The sequence below is a fragment of the Aptenodytes patagonicus genome, chromosome 1 (assembly GCF_965638725.1).
Source record: "Aptenodytes patagonicus chromosome 1, bAptPat1.pri.cur, whole genome shotgun sequence".
In the NCBI taxonomy this organism is placed as follows: domain Eukaryota; kingdom Metazoa; phylum Chordata; class Aves; order Sphenisciformes; family Spheniscidae; genus Aptenodytes; species Aptenodytes patagonicus.
Window position 1 is genome coordinate 64,958,936 of NC_134949.1, and position 11,393 is coordinate 64,970,328.

Consider the following 11,393-nt stretch of genomic DNA (forward strand, 5'->3'; position numbering starts at 1 on the left):
TGAAGTCAAAGTAAATTTATTCATGTGAGATCAGTTTGGACATGATCAGAGTGAAAACCTTTCTCCACCTGAGCACCTTGAGGAAATACACAGAACCAAAAGTCCAGGACAACAACAACAAAACAATCCTGAAGTCATAGGCACGCCTCGCTAATTGAGGGTGGCCTCAAAGCACCGCCACACACTTACATGCGAGCTGCTGGGCAGCTTGTGTTTGCAGCGCTCACAACACATCTGACACTTCTCAAGAGGGGACAGAACTGTTTACAGGAAACCATTTGTTACAGGGGCCTGCCTCTCCTCCCCCCGACCCCGGCGACGTCCCTCTCCCACCCCACCTTTCATCAGAAGCTTATCTAGCACCCAGACAGCCGGCCAAAAAGCTCATCCAGGTTGGAATTTGAAACCACAGATTCTCAGACACCGTGGCTGGGGCAAACGGTGCCGCCATCAATTTTAGAGCTAAATTTTAGGGAATTTTGATTCTATTTGTACAGGGGCTAATGAGTAGCTTGGGATGTGAACACTAACCCCAGGGCATAATTCTGAGAACAGGATGATAGATTCTCAGTCTCCTGCTCTAATTATACAGGCAAAAATTGGAATGGGAATGAGAAGAGACAAGAACAGGATTCAGGTCCCCCATCAGTTTAATGGCATCGTTTTCCCAAGCACTGAAATTTTTCGAGGGTTAGCAAAAAATGCAAGAATCGCCTCCACCAAGAAAGAAAGAAAGAGACTCAAAAATGTATAAAATGGAGCAACTGAGTTTCACAGTAAGCAAAGCTGTGCACAGAGCCGTCACTGCAGAAGCAACTATCACCAAGCAACCGTTCAATACAGTAAAACCGTAAGGCACTAATAATGTTCCACTTGTTACAATCAACACATGACTAAAAATTGACATTCATAAATTTAAAAAAAATAAAACCACTGTACATTTTAAAAAGGCAACTTTTCCCATTTAAAAAGTTTCAAATTTTCAGCTCCAGGAATTTTCCTGCCCCCCACCCCCATCCAGGCATTGCTGACTAGTTAGATTGAGTATTTGATCAGAAGTTCTGCTGGTTAACACATACCTATTACAATGAAACATCCCAAGGCATAAGCAGAAAACAATTTGTTAAGAAGTTACTCGATGATCCCATTATCATCACTAACAAATGTTAGAGGTGTCAGTTGGTCACCCTGCTTACCGCAGTACTGCAAAATACTCAAAATACCACCATGCTAAGTGCAGTCACATGTTTTTAGTGCTGACTTGCATCCACCTTTCTCTTCAAGGGACAACTCGAGCTTTAAAACCCTGGAGCTTGAGGTCCCCTGCGCAGCCGTAGGCAGAGGAGCATGGGGGAAGACAGCAGCACTTGCTCATTGATGCTATTCCATGAGTACGCTTCAGTCCCTGTCTGGAAGCCCATGTCCGAGAGCAGCCAGGTCCCTCCAATTCCTTTAATTCCATTCTGGTTCTCTTTGCTGGAGATGAGCAATTGCACAATGAGTATGAAATCAGTGACACCAGCTTCCTTCAGAGGGTCACCTGACAGTCCCATTTTGGTCAGTATTGATGAGAGTTCAAATAACAAAGCAGTAGTGAAAGTACTTATGTCCCATTACTGATCCCCAAAGCCATTCAAGGATCCTTTAGACACAAAGGATCTATTAAGGCTTATTCTCAGAGATCACAGTAAAGTATTGCACACTATTTGTCTGCTTAAATAGTTAAAAACTGAAATCTCAGTTCCCAGAGATTATTACTATTATTAAAAAATGCTAAAAACAAATATGGAGGTAACTTCTCCATGTGAATCTACTGGAATATGAGACAGTTAATAGCTAGGGGTAGCAGAGGTCTGCCTGTGCAGAGATTTAGCAACAGCATTCGTTAAACAACTGGACAGCGCAAATTCCAAATAATTATTTTTGCCCTTTCTAAAAGCTAAAGTGATCGTAAGTGTAGACTACCCATGAAATGCACTGTATGATTTCACCAGCACAACACAGCATCAAAGTTCATTGCAAGACAGCCTCTCCACCGTCAGTTTTAAACAGTTGACCTTTGGTCAGGACATCCAGAAATAAATAAGAAAGGGTGTAGCAGTGAGACCACCCAACAGAAGACCCTAGTGCGACTGCTGACACGGAAGAGTCTGGTAGGCCGGGACAATCTGCCAGTCCCGTGGATTGTCTAGCTTAGGTCAGCAGCTCCAGGATGCGGGTGGTCTCAGGACGGGTATTTGGTACTTCACTATTGAGCTCACAAAGGCAGGTCAATCAAGCCTTGCAGAGCCATTTTGAATTAGTCCAAACCTGGAGGATGTAAGAAACAAGTCTCCCAGAGTTTTGATTAGTGTCCCAGCTGTCAGGTCCATAAAACAGTCCTTCCAGAGGCAAGCAGAAGTCACTCAGCCAGCATTCGCAGGCGCCGCTCATGCAGAAGCAATTTGATCTCCCTCACTATTAATGGTGAAATGAACAGGATTGTTGAACTCGTCTGTGAAAAGAAGCATATCCAGGACAATTAGCACAGAGCAACCATAGCTGCAGCCATCCTGCGCTCCAATCTGCATTCAAGGCCTCCCCAGAAAGATACAGGCTAAGAGAGGCAATGACAAAGTGGCACAGCAGATGGAAGGACTGAGCTTGCAGGAAAGCTCTACAATTTCAGCTGTCATGATCTTCTCTTCATAAAGAAGATGAGCTCTTTACCTCCTCAACGGCCTTCCTCCTGGCCACCTCTGCTGCTTACCTGTGGCCTTTTCCCTTGACAGCACAGATGCAAAGACAATTCCTGGCACTTCCAGCAGGGAAGAACAGGTGAACTGTACAGCATTCACCACTGTGGCAATGCTGAGGAGATCAGGGCCTGAATGGTCTTCTCCCCCAGTGGTATACCAGGGCAAGGCATTTTCATTTTAGTGTCAAGATCCTCATCACTCCTTCCACTAATCTTCAAGGGCTAACAAACAAGCAGCTTAACTTCAGCTCCCCGAAAATATTAGGAACTACGTATCATGGAGATGAAGGAGGAAAAAGTCCTGCCTTGGAAGTCAGTCAGGTGGTATGAGCTTTAGAAAATGCATACAAGTATTTTTGTGCCTCTGCCACAATCTCAGTTCCTATTGGCCAATGTGACTATAAAGGATCTAAAATGAACCCAGCTGATTTAGACACCCTGAGGCAAAGGCACACCATAGTCCACTTTGAGAATGGCATCAGAGTTTGCAGCTGCTGCAGAAACAGATTGCATGTCTAAGTCACAATTTCCAGGTTCTCGCAAAAACTTTCTATTGCAAATTGAACTTTGACAAAGAATTTTAAAAAAGGAGATTTCTTACCATTAGAATAAAGAAATAGAAAACCCACATCCATCCCAGGTTCTCCTGGATCAAAGACACTAGATACTAAAAAGAAAGGGGGGAAAAAAATTATTAAAATCAGGAAGATAAGCATAACTTTCAGGCATTACTCTTTCATTTTCTAGAATTTGTGGGCTGTTAGCGCTCCATACAGAGCTGATCACAAAACCTTCCAGCTGATCTTTTCCTGTCAGAAGAGATGACTCAGGACAGCAGCCTTCCTGTATAAAACCCACAGTCTCAGCAAAGCGGCAATACCATCCTGAAGCTTTACAGTAACTCATAGCAGCATAAAGACAGAACTGAACTACAGTTTCAAAGGGTGACAAATTGACTCCGCTGAATACAAGGTTTTTGCACAGAACGCTGGGACATAAGTGGATGTAAGTACTCTCAGAAGAACTAAAAGCTCTAGAATGGCTTATAAATTACACAGGACGCATTTTCGAGAGCTGTGCAGCCACTAACTACTTAACCCTTCATCGTAGGCAAGACACTTGAGACTACAGTCTGTTATGAACTGCATCCTAGTTCAACAGGACTACACAGGCTACAAAAGAAAATGTATTCCCTATTAGCAGATTTATATTCAGATGCTGTACAAGGGCCTCCCTTCTTCCCTACTGGGTATATTAGCACAAAACAGGATCTGAATTTCTAACATGTTCATTGTGCATTTGCTGTTATTCGCACACCCCCAGAATGACATCATGGTTGTCTCTGTTGAAATAAATGCCATCTTAGAATGGGAGGCAGGTGGAACAGAACTGAAGACCCAATTTTTATGATAACGTAAGTTTGAATGGTATGTGTGTGGGAAGACAGAAGCGCTGTAGACAATGCAAGAAGAACATTGAGTGTAACAGTGCACTTTAATATGTCCACAAAGCACTTGTAATTTTCCACGTTTATTGGAGCTAAGCAGCATCTTTCCTACGAAATACAGACTGAATGATTGTATTTATCAGGCAATCAATGGCAAGTACAAACCCTGATCCCTTTCCAGAAAAGAAATTTGTATGCCTTGCCTGCGTCCTTGGTATTTTACCAGCACTAGAGGATGCCTGGAACAGAACTGGTTTCAATCTTTCTACTAAATCCTCCCCTCCCCAAAGCACCGCTGTGTTCTTCCACATAGTTAACACTTGTATTTGAGAAGAAAGAATGTCCCCAGTGGGCACACTGTCAGCGTCCTTTTCTGCAACAGTCTAGTCTTCAGACCTCTGGCAGCATACTGTAAGGACTATCAAAGCAAGTGGTGCTGGATTTACAAGGTGTAAAAGACATCCACAGATAAAAAGGGGAACCATAAATAAGAGCAAATTTTAAATTACTTTATAAACACTGTAACATTCATAATAGGTATTCTAATTTTACTCGGTTATATAGGTAAACTTTTCTGTAAGCAAAGGTTTTGCTATTACATTTGAACAAAAACTTCAAAATATTTTATTTTCACTCTTTGTGAAGCTGACCTTTACTTGCTTTTTGGAGTTCAGGATATGAAAGTCTCTAAAATTCATTTGAATAATGAAAGTGCCATAACATTAGCACTATGAATACTTAGTTTAGTTCTTAATTACATTGCTTCCACTGGAAGCTTAACACACACATGTTCCCTTGGTTGTTTCTTAAATAAATAATTTTAAAACACTGCCCCCCCCCCGTTTCTCTCTCTCTCCATGCAACTTTGGATTGAGGAATGAGCTAACATCTCTAACCACAACAGACTCTCTGCCTCCTTCCCCAGACCTCTATTTTCCTTTGCTAGCCTCACCTGGCCCACTGCAGCACCAATACTGCCAGTTCCATCCACAATTCCTGTGACTGTTGCCAGAGCCTCACTGCTGCCTTTCACCAGATCCTGGCGCCCCAGGTCAGCAGAAATTGCAGAACTGATCATGTTAGAAGGGCCTCCGATGAAAAATCCTGGAAGTGCCAAGAAAACAGCCTTGGTGCAAAACAAGCATGAGGATAGATTCTCAACAGAACATCTTCAAAACAGATTTTTCTACCATGCAAAGCTCAGGAAAAGGATTAAGTCTAGGGATAGCGATCACGGACTAATTGTAGGTAGATGTGTACCCTCACAACTGAAGCATACGGTCATGGCACACCTTGTGTACCTGGAGTACGCACATAGAAACTGCCAACAAGCACATTTTCATCCAACAGCAAAAAAAGAGGTAATTAGCTGTGGCACACTGTGCAAGAAGACTCAGGACACACCAGACTGAATACAGAAAGCTACTTTTGAACAGCACGCATATACAATCCCTCAACACGAAGCAGATTTAGACACATTTCTACTTTGGAGTAGTATACCCCTGTGCTACTGCCTCAGTCTCTAGGGACTGAGGATGTGAAGGAGATGGAAGGGGAGGGGGGGGGGAATGCAACAGGACAGAGAGTTCTGAAGTAGGAGTGTTTGAAAAGAAAGGCTCTATTCATGCAGGCTAATCTTAATTCCATAACACAGCATAGTATGTCTGGTAGCACACAAAGCTTGTGACCTCTCACAGTACACAGGGCATTTGGGGTTCTGACAGACAAACACCCTCAAATTTGAGCGGCAGCTCATGACTTTGCCATATATACACTTCCTTGGATACCAGATCACCGCTAGGTATTTTGGCATAAATCCGTCCTCATCATACTGAGCGCCAAGGCAGACCCCTTTAGTTCCAAGCCATTATTCTATACAGTCTATATTCTATACCTCCCTCTGTAAAGCAGTTTTTCTACAGCTGTATTCCAACAGTAACAGAAATTGGACCCCAGCTTTTACTCTCTCTGCAAAGCCAGCAGAGATGGCAGCAGACACAAATACATTACCACCACCCGAGGCTGGTGTTACTGATTTTTCTGCAATGTATATATATGTCTACTAGCATAACAGTGGCATTTGATAAGATACCTGTAATTGCCATGATCACACCATTGATAGGTTTGCTGTTGGGAGAACCTGCAAGAGAAAGACCAGATGAGTGTAAATGAAACAAATGAACTTGAGAAAGCCACTTACTTAGGATCAGAAAGAAGCATGCAAACATCCAGTTTGAACTGCCTGTTCAATTAGCTACATAGTAACAACAATAATTTCTATTTGACTAGAGACTTCTACAGAGATTAGTCTTGCTGCAAAGGCATTTGGAGACTAAAGACCCAGAAGTTTCCCCGACAGCACTTTACAGTAGAAAAGTCACCTTTGACATTAAAATTTTGTGCCCTATTTCGATATCAGATTTGCCTGGCTCTGGGTTCCAGCCCTTGTTATGCCTCTTTCTGTGACACAGAGCTTGCATTTACCCTCCTTGAAAGTCCATTTGAATAGTAAGAGAATCCTCCCTCTGCCTCTCTGGGGAAGTTAGACTCAACTCAGTCTCTCCCACCATAAAGTATTCAGCACTTGAATCACCTTTCCACTCGTTCTGAATTTTCCAAAAACTTTTTTAAAATACCGAGATTAGATCTGGAGGTAGTAATCCAGTAACTGCCTAAACAATGCTACACAATAAAGTAAAAAATGCAAAACCCCATATCCTCACTCCTCCTTACAAAGCCATGCTTGGGTATCTACAGGTTCTGCTTGCCTTTCCAGGAACAGCATCATACTGTGTGCATGCAGCTGGTTTTCCACTAGTCTTTCAGTGCTTTTCAGACACCATGTTCTCTGATACCTCATCACTTCCAGGCATCACCTGAATTCCTTACTCACTGCTTCAACTTAGGGCCCACGCATGGTCAAGTTGCTACGCGTAAGGCAAGTTGCAGCCCACTGCACATATTCTCAGGCCATTATTACTCTTATGTTCAGCACCCTACGAGCATGAAAAGGTTTCCTGGTTCAGCTGATGGATATTTAATTATCACACTGCAGTAACTTTGTATCGCCTGTCTGAGCCTTCTGTATCTGGCTAGACAGAGCTAAGCACAAGACACTTAGACCTCTGGCTGCTCTGCTATCTAGAACAAACTTCAAACTTCGTCAGCGATAATTTTATATTTGCTTCCAATTAACTTCTGAAAGTAATAAGTTAGCACAAGAGCCTACAAAACTCCACCAAACCCAATCCTTGCTATTTAACGATTATACCTTATTGACCTTACTTTGAGACCATCTGACTAAGCCAGCATGCTTCTCAAAGGCACACTTTACTGCTCAGCTCTGGCAGCGATTTCTGTCCACACATCTCAAAGTGCTCTATAAAAGCTGGTCTATCGCCACCCCGTTTTGGAGGAAGACACAGAGAAGCAAAATGACATCCCAGTGAGTTAAAGCACTCTGGTACCACAGGACACCATGTCTGAAGACACAAAACTGTTACCCTTAGAAGAGCTTCATAGTTGTTTCATAGAAGTGAGATCTACCTGTCTCCTCCTACTCAGTTTTCCTGACAGACTCCTTTCAATAACCAATCACCGAGAACTATATCTATTATAAGAGAGGCAGAAACTGTTCAATTTCACTACTTACAGAAGCATAAATGGTGAAGTCTAAGAGCTTCTGCCTCTTTGTATATACTCCAGCACAGATCTGTCCCAGCTTCTCTTTCCTCTTACTATAGGGATGCACCTGAGATTTCCTGCTCTGCCAGTTATGGCGTTGATACAATGCCAATGCCAAAAATCTCACTGACACTGGAGAAGGATCAGTACCATAACTCACCAGTACAGGGGAATCCAGCCACTCAGCTAATTCTTTTCCAGCTCATTAACCAGAGAACAGATTTCTTTCTGTGCAGTGCCACACTTCAGGCAAAATAGACCAAAAGGCACCATCCTGATCCAGAAGCAGTTTCAAGACCAGAAAACATAATTAGAACAGGCTGTGCTCTGGTTCTCTCTAAGTAGTACCAAATGAACCTCTTATCACTGCACAGCAAAAGCATACTCACGGCTGTATCCAAAAAGAGAGCCTACAGCAAAGAGCAGGCTAATTGCTAGCACTGGAGCTCTCTTCTGTAGCACATCAGAAATCAAGCCCTGGATAGTCCCACCTGCAAAAAAAAAAAATCATCATCAGGCTCAGGATGCTAACACCTTGAACAAAACTCATTTCACTGAGTGCAGTGGCCTCTTGCCTTCTCATCAATATGCATTCTCTCTCAAATCCTGAAAACTATGTCTCCTGCCCTTACTGCCCCAGACACAGAGACAACAGTAAACTTAAGTGGCTCAGACAGAGCAGGGAAAACTACTCATGATGCTTTCCCAGGAATTTATTACTTCTTTTTTTCTGGCATGCAACTAGCCAATGCTCCTGCTTTCCTTTTCCTTCCCCTATAGACCCATCACAGCTCTAGGATCACCGCAACTCTGGATGTAAGCAAGCTTAACATTGTGGCTGGTTTCTTTAACAGAAAGTGCAGGAGAAGGCAGTTCTTTTTCACAGGGAAAACATTAGCACACAGGGGCCTCGCATTCCCTGCTGTCTCACCTACTTAGGGTAGGTGCAACTAATTGCAACAAATGCCGATAGCTGATAAAAATCACCTTATGTATCATTGCTACCTCTGTAGGAACTGCTCTGCTGGTAAGAACTAGAATGTTGAGAAAGCCTAACAGAAAAAGCCGCAGAGGCAAAAAAACCTGACCCTGAACAGACCAAAACAAGGATGTCTATTCTAGGAAAGCTAGCTGGACAAGGTAATAAAGCAAGAAACTGAGCACAGGAGAGTGGAAGTCTAAACACATATACAATATGTTCTTTATTCTGGAGGAACAGGGTGAGATTTTGCAGCCAGCAGAAACAAGTGCAATTACATTTTATTTCTGAACATAACACAGTTGTGCCTGCTCTGCTGAGATCTGCACTGGGTCTGTTCTTAAAAATACACGACAGAAGGGACAGTACAGAACCCAGTAAGTCCAGATCTAAACTCTCCCTCAAGGGTACCTGTCAGAAAGGAAGTAGCAAGCAGCAGGGACACCATTTTGTACACGGCACTTTTCAAGAAGTCCTAGTGAGTAAAGAAAAATGCCTGCTGGGGGTAATGTCCAAGAATAAGATAGTGCCCTTTAAATTATATGTAAACTCTATAGGAGGCTCACATACCCTGTGTTTTAGAAAAAAACAGCCAAGCAGCCACATACATAACTAGACTTTTCATATATTCAATAAACAGCTAGATCCCACTGAACATGACTGCTCTGAGCTGCATTTGCTGTCTTTCATTTTCAAATGCTAGCAGCACAACTGCAGGAAGATGTCATTCACTTGCTCACTCACCTATGATTCCTCCTACATCATACCAGATCGAGAGCTGGTCAGCTTCTGCTTCTTTCCATCCAAAGTTGTTGCTGAGGTAGAAGGGCAGCCAGAAGAAGAACGAGTAATTCACCAGTTTCAAGCAGGCATAGGCCAAAGAGTACTGGAACAAAGAGAGGGTCAGCAAGCAGTTAGCACTTGGGAAATGCAAACAGCGTTTCTGCTTCTTCTCGTAAAGCTCTGTATCCAGCTAAAGTTTCAGGGGGAAGTGCTTCTGCATTTCACATAAGAAGGCAGCATTATGAAAGCTTAATGCTGAACATCAAAGGGAACCCACGAATACAAAAATCACTGTCAAGACGGCTATTTTCTTTTCACTGAATGCAAAGGGTTAAAACACTTCCAGTGTAATCTTGAGAGGAAGCGACACCAGACTTCAAAAAACGAAGGAAATTTAATTCACCTTCTGAAGAGAAGGGAGCCAACCACGTGACATCAAACAAGCTTGAGATTTAGTCATCTGTGCATCATGCTGAGAAAAGTTATGTGAAGTAGTTCCTCTGTGCTATCTTTTGCTGCTCAAAAGGCTCATCTGCTTACAGCACCAGAAGAGAAAGCTTCGTTCATAATCCCCAGGCAGGTATTCCAGGACACAAGATGAAAGGTTTGGCCAAAGCTAAGCACATGCTTCCAAACCCAACAGCTGAGACAACCTCCTGCTTTTGGCTGCTGGGCTCAAGCTCTCCTTAGCTAGCAGGAGATCTCCTTCTTTAGAGTTTTCACACGTGGGGCAAAGATTTGTTCTCTGGGATTGCTGGCCTAGCATGCAGAGGGACAAGGCACACTATTTCAGTAAGGCCTCCTGATAAACACTGACACGGCAGTTCAAGGAACCCATATTTAAAGAGGTAAACAAGGATGATGGCGTAAAAAACAACCTGTTAGAATCACAGCTTTTGAGACTGTATGTATACGTGTATGTACAAACTTGCCTTCAAATTTTGAAAAGCAGATCTTTTTATATATTAAACTCCACAAAATCATCTCTTCTGACTTTATATTGTTTTAATAGATACATCCTTTTTAGCTGTATTATTATTATTATGCTTTTTCACTCTTACAGGACACAAACTAATCTCCACCATAGATGTAAGACACGGGGATGTTTGGTAGAGTTCTCCTGCCTCTGGGTGTGAAAAGTGCACTGTACGAAACAGTATTTATTACAACATGCTTAGAAACTGTCTACCAGATTGTCTGAGTGATGAAACATTGAATTTCTAGAGGCTCAGGGGAAAGCTGTCTGTACTAAAACTCTTCCACCATATCGCTCAGCAGAAGAGAGGAACTACAGAAAAAATATGTCAAATAAAGTCTTTGTAGAATCTTGACAAGGCTTTGGAGGTTCTCTCGGTGTTTGGTCTCTCACTGATCTGACATAGTGTCCTGGTTTGGCTGAGCACTGATCTGACATCAGATAAAACTCACAGACTCAGAGGTGTTCATGTTGCTGGGTTAATGCACAGACCATGTCCTCAAAATCCCAAGTACAGAAACAGCAACATCAGTTCTATAGTACCTCCTTAGGTGCTGGCCAATGAAAAAAAGTCACACATCAACTGAGGCAGCCTCCACCACTAAGAAATTTGGCCTAAAGGTTCTTTGTACATCAGCCCATTCTTAGCACCACCAAAACTGAGCCATAGTTTATATGGCATTTAGCCATATTAGGAAAGAGCTCAAGATGTGTATGCTTTCTTTTGCCATCCCTCAACCAAGGTCTTAACAACAGAACTGTGGTTGTCCAGCACTCTGAACACTGA

At 42.8% G+C, this 11,393-nt stretch overlaps 1 protein-coding gene across 4 annotated transcripts in view; it reads right to left on the reverse strand.

Moving 5' to 3' along the window:
* SLC37A3 (solute carrier family 37 member 3) overlaps positions 1-11,393 on the reverse strand; it is a 25,351-nt gene continuing 13,958 nt past the window's right edge. For all 4 annotated transcript variants that reach the window (XM_076340087.1, XM_076340079.1, XM_076340098.1 and 1 more), the window contains 6 exons: positions 9,592-9,733; positions 8,258-8,359; positions 6,277-6,324; positions 5,137-5,288; positions 3,339-3,404; positions 1-2,494 (listed from right to left, as the gene is read on the reverse strand). In XM_076340087.1, the coding sequence (XP_076196202.1) occupies positions 2,402-2,494; positions 3,339-3,404; positions 5,137-5,288; positions 6,277-6,324; positions 8,258-8,359; positions 9,592-9,733 (603 nt within the window). In that variant the 3' untranslated portion in view covers positions 1-2,401. The remainder of the gene's footprint in view (positions 2,495-3,338; positions 3,405-5,136; positions 5,289-6,276; positions 6,325-8,257; positions 8,360-9,591; positions 9,734-11,393) is intronic.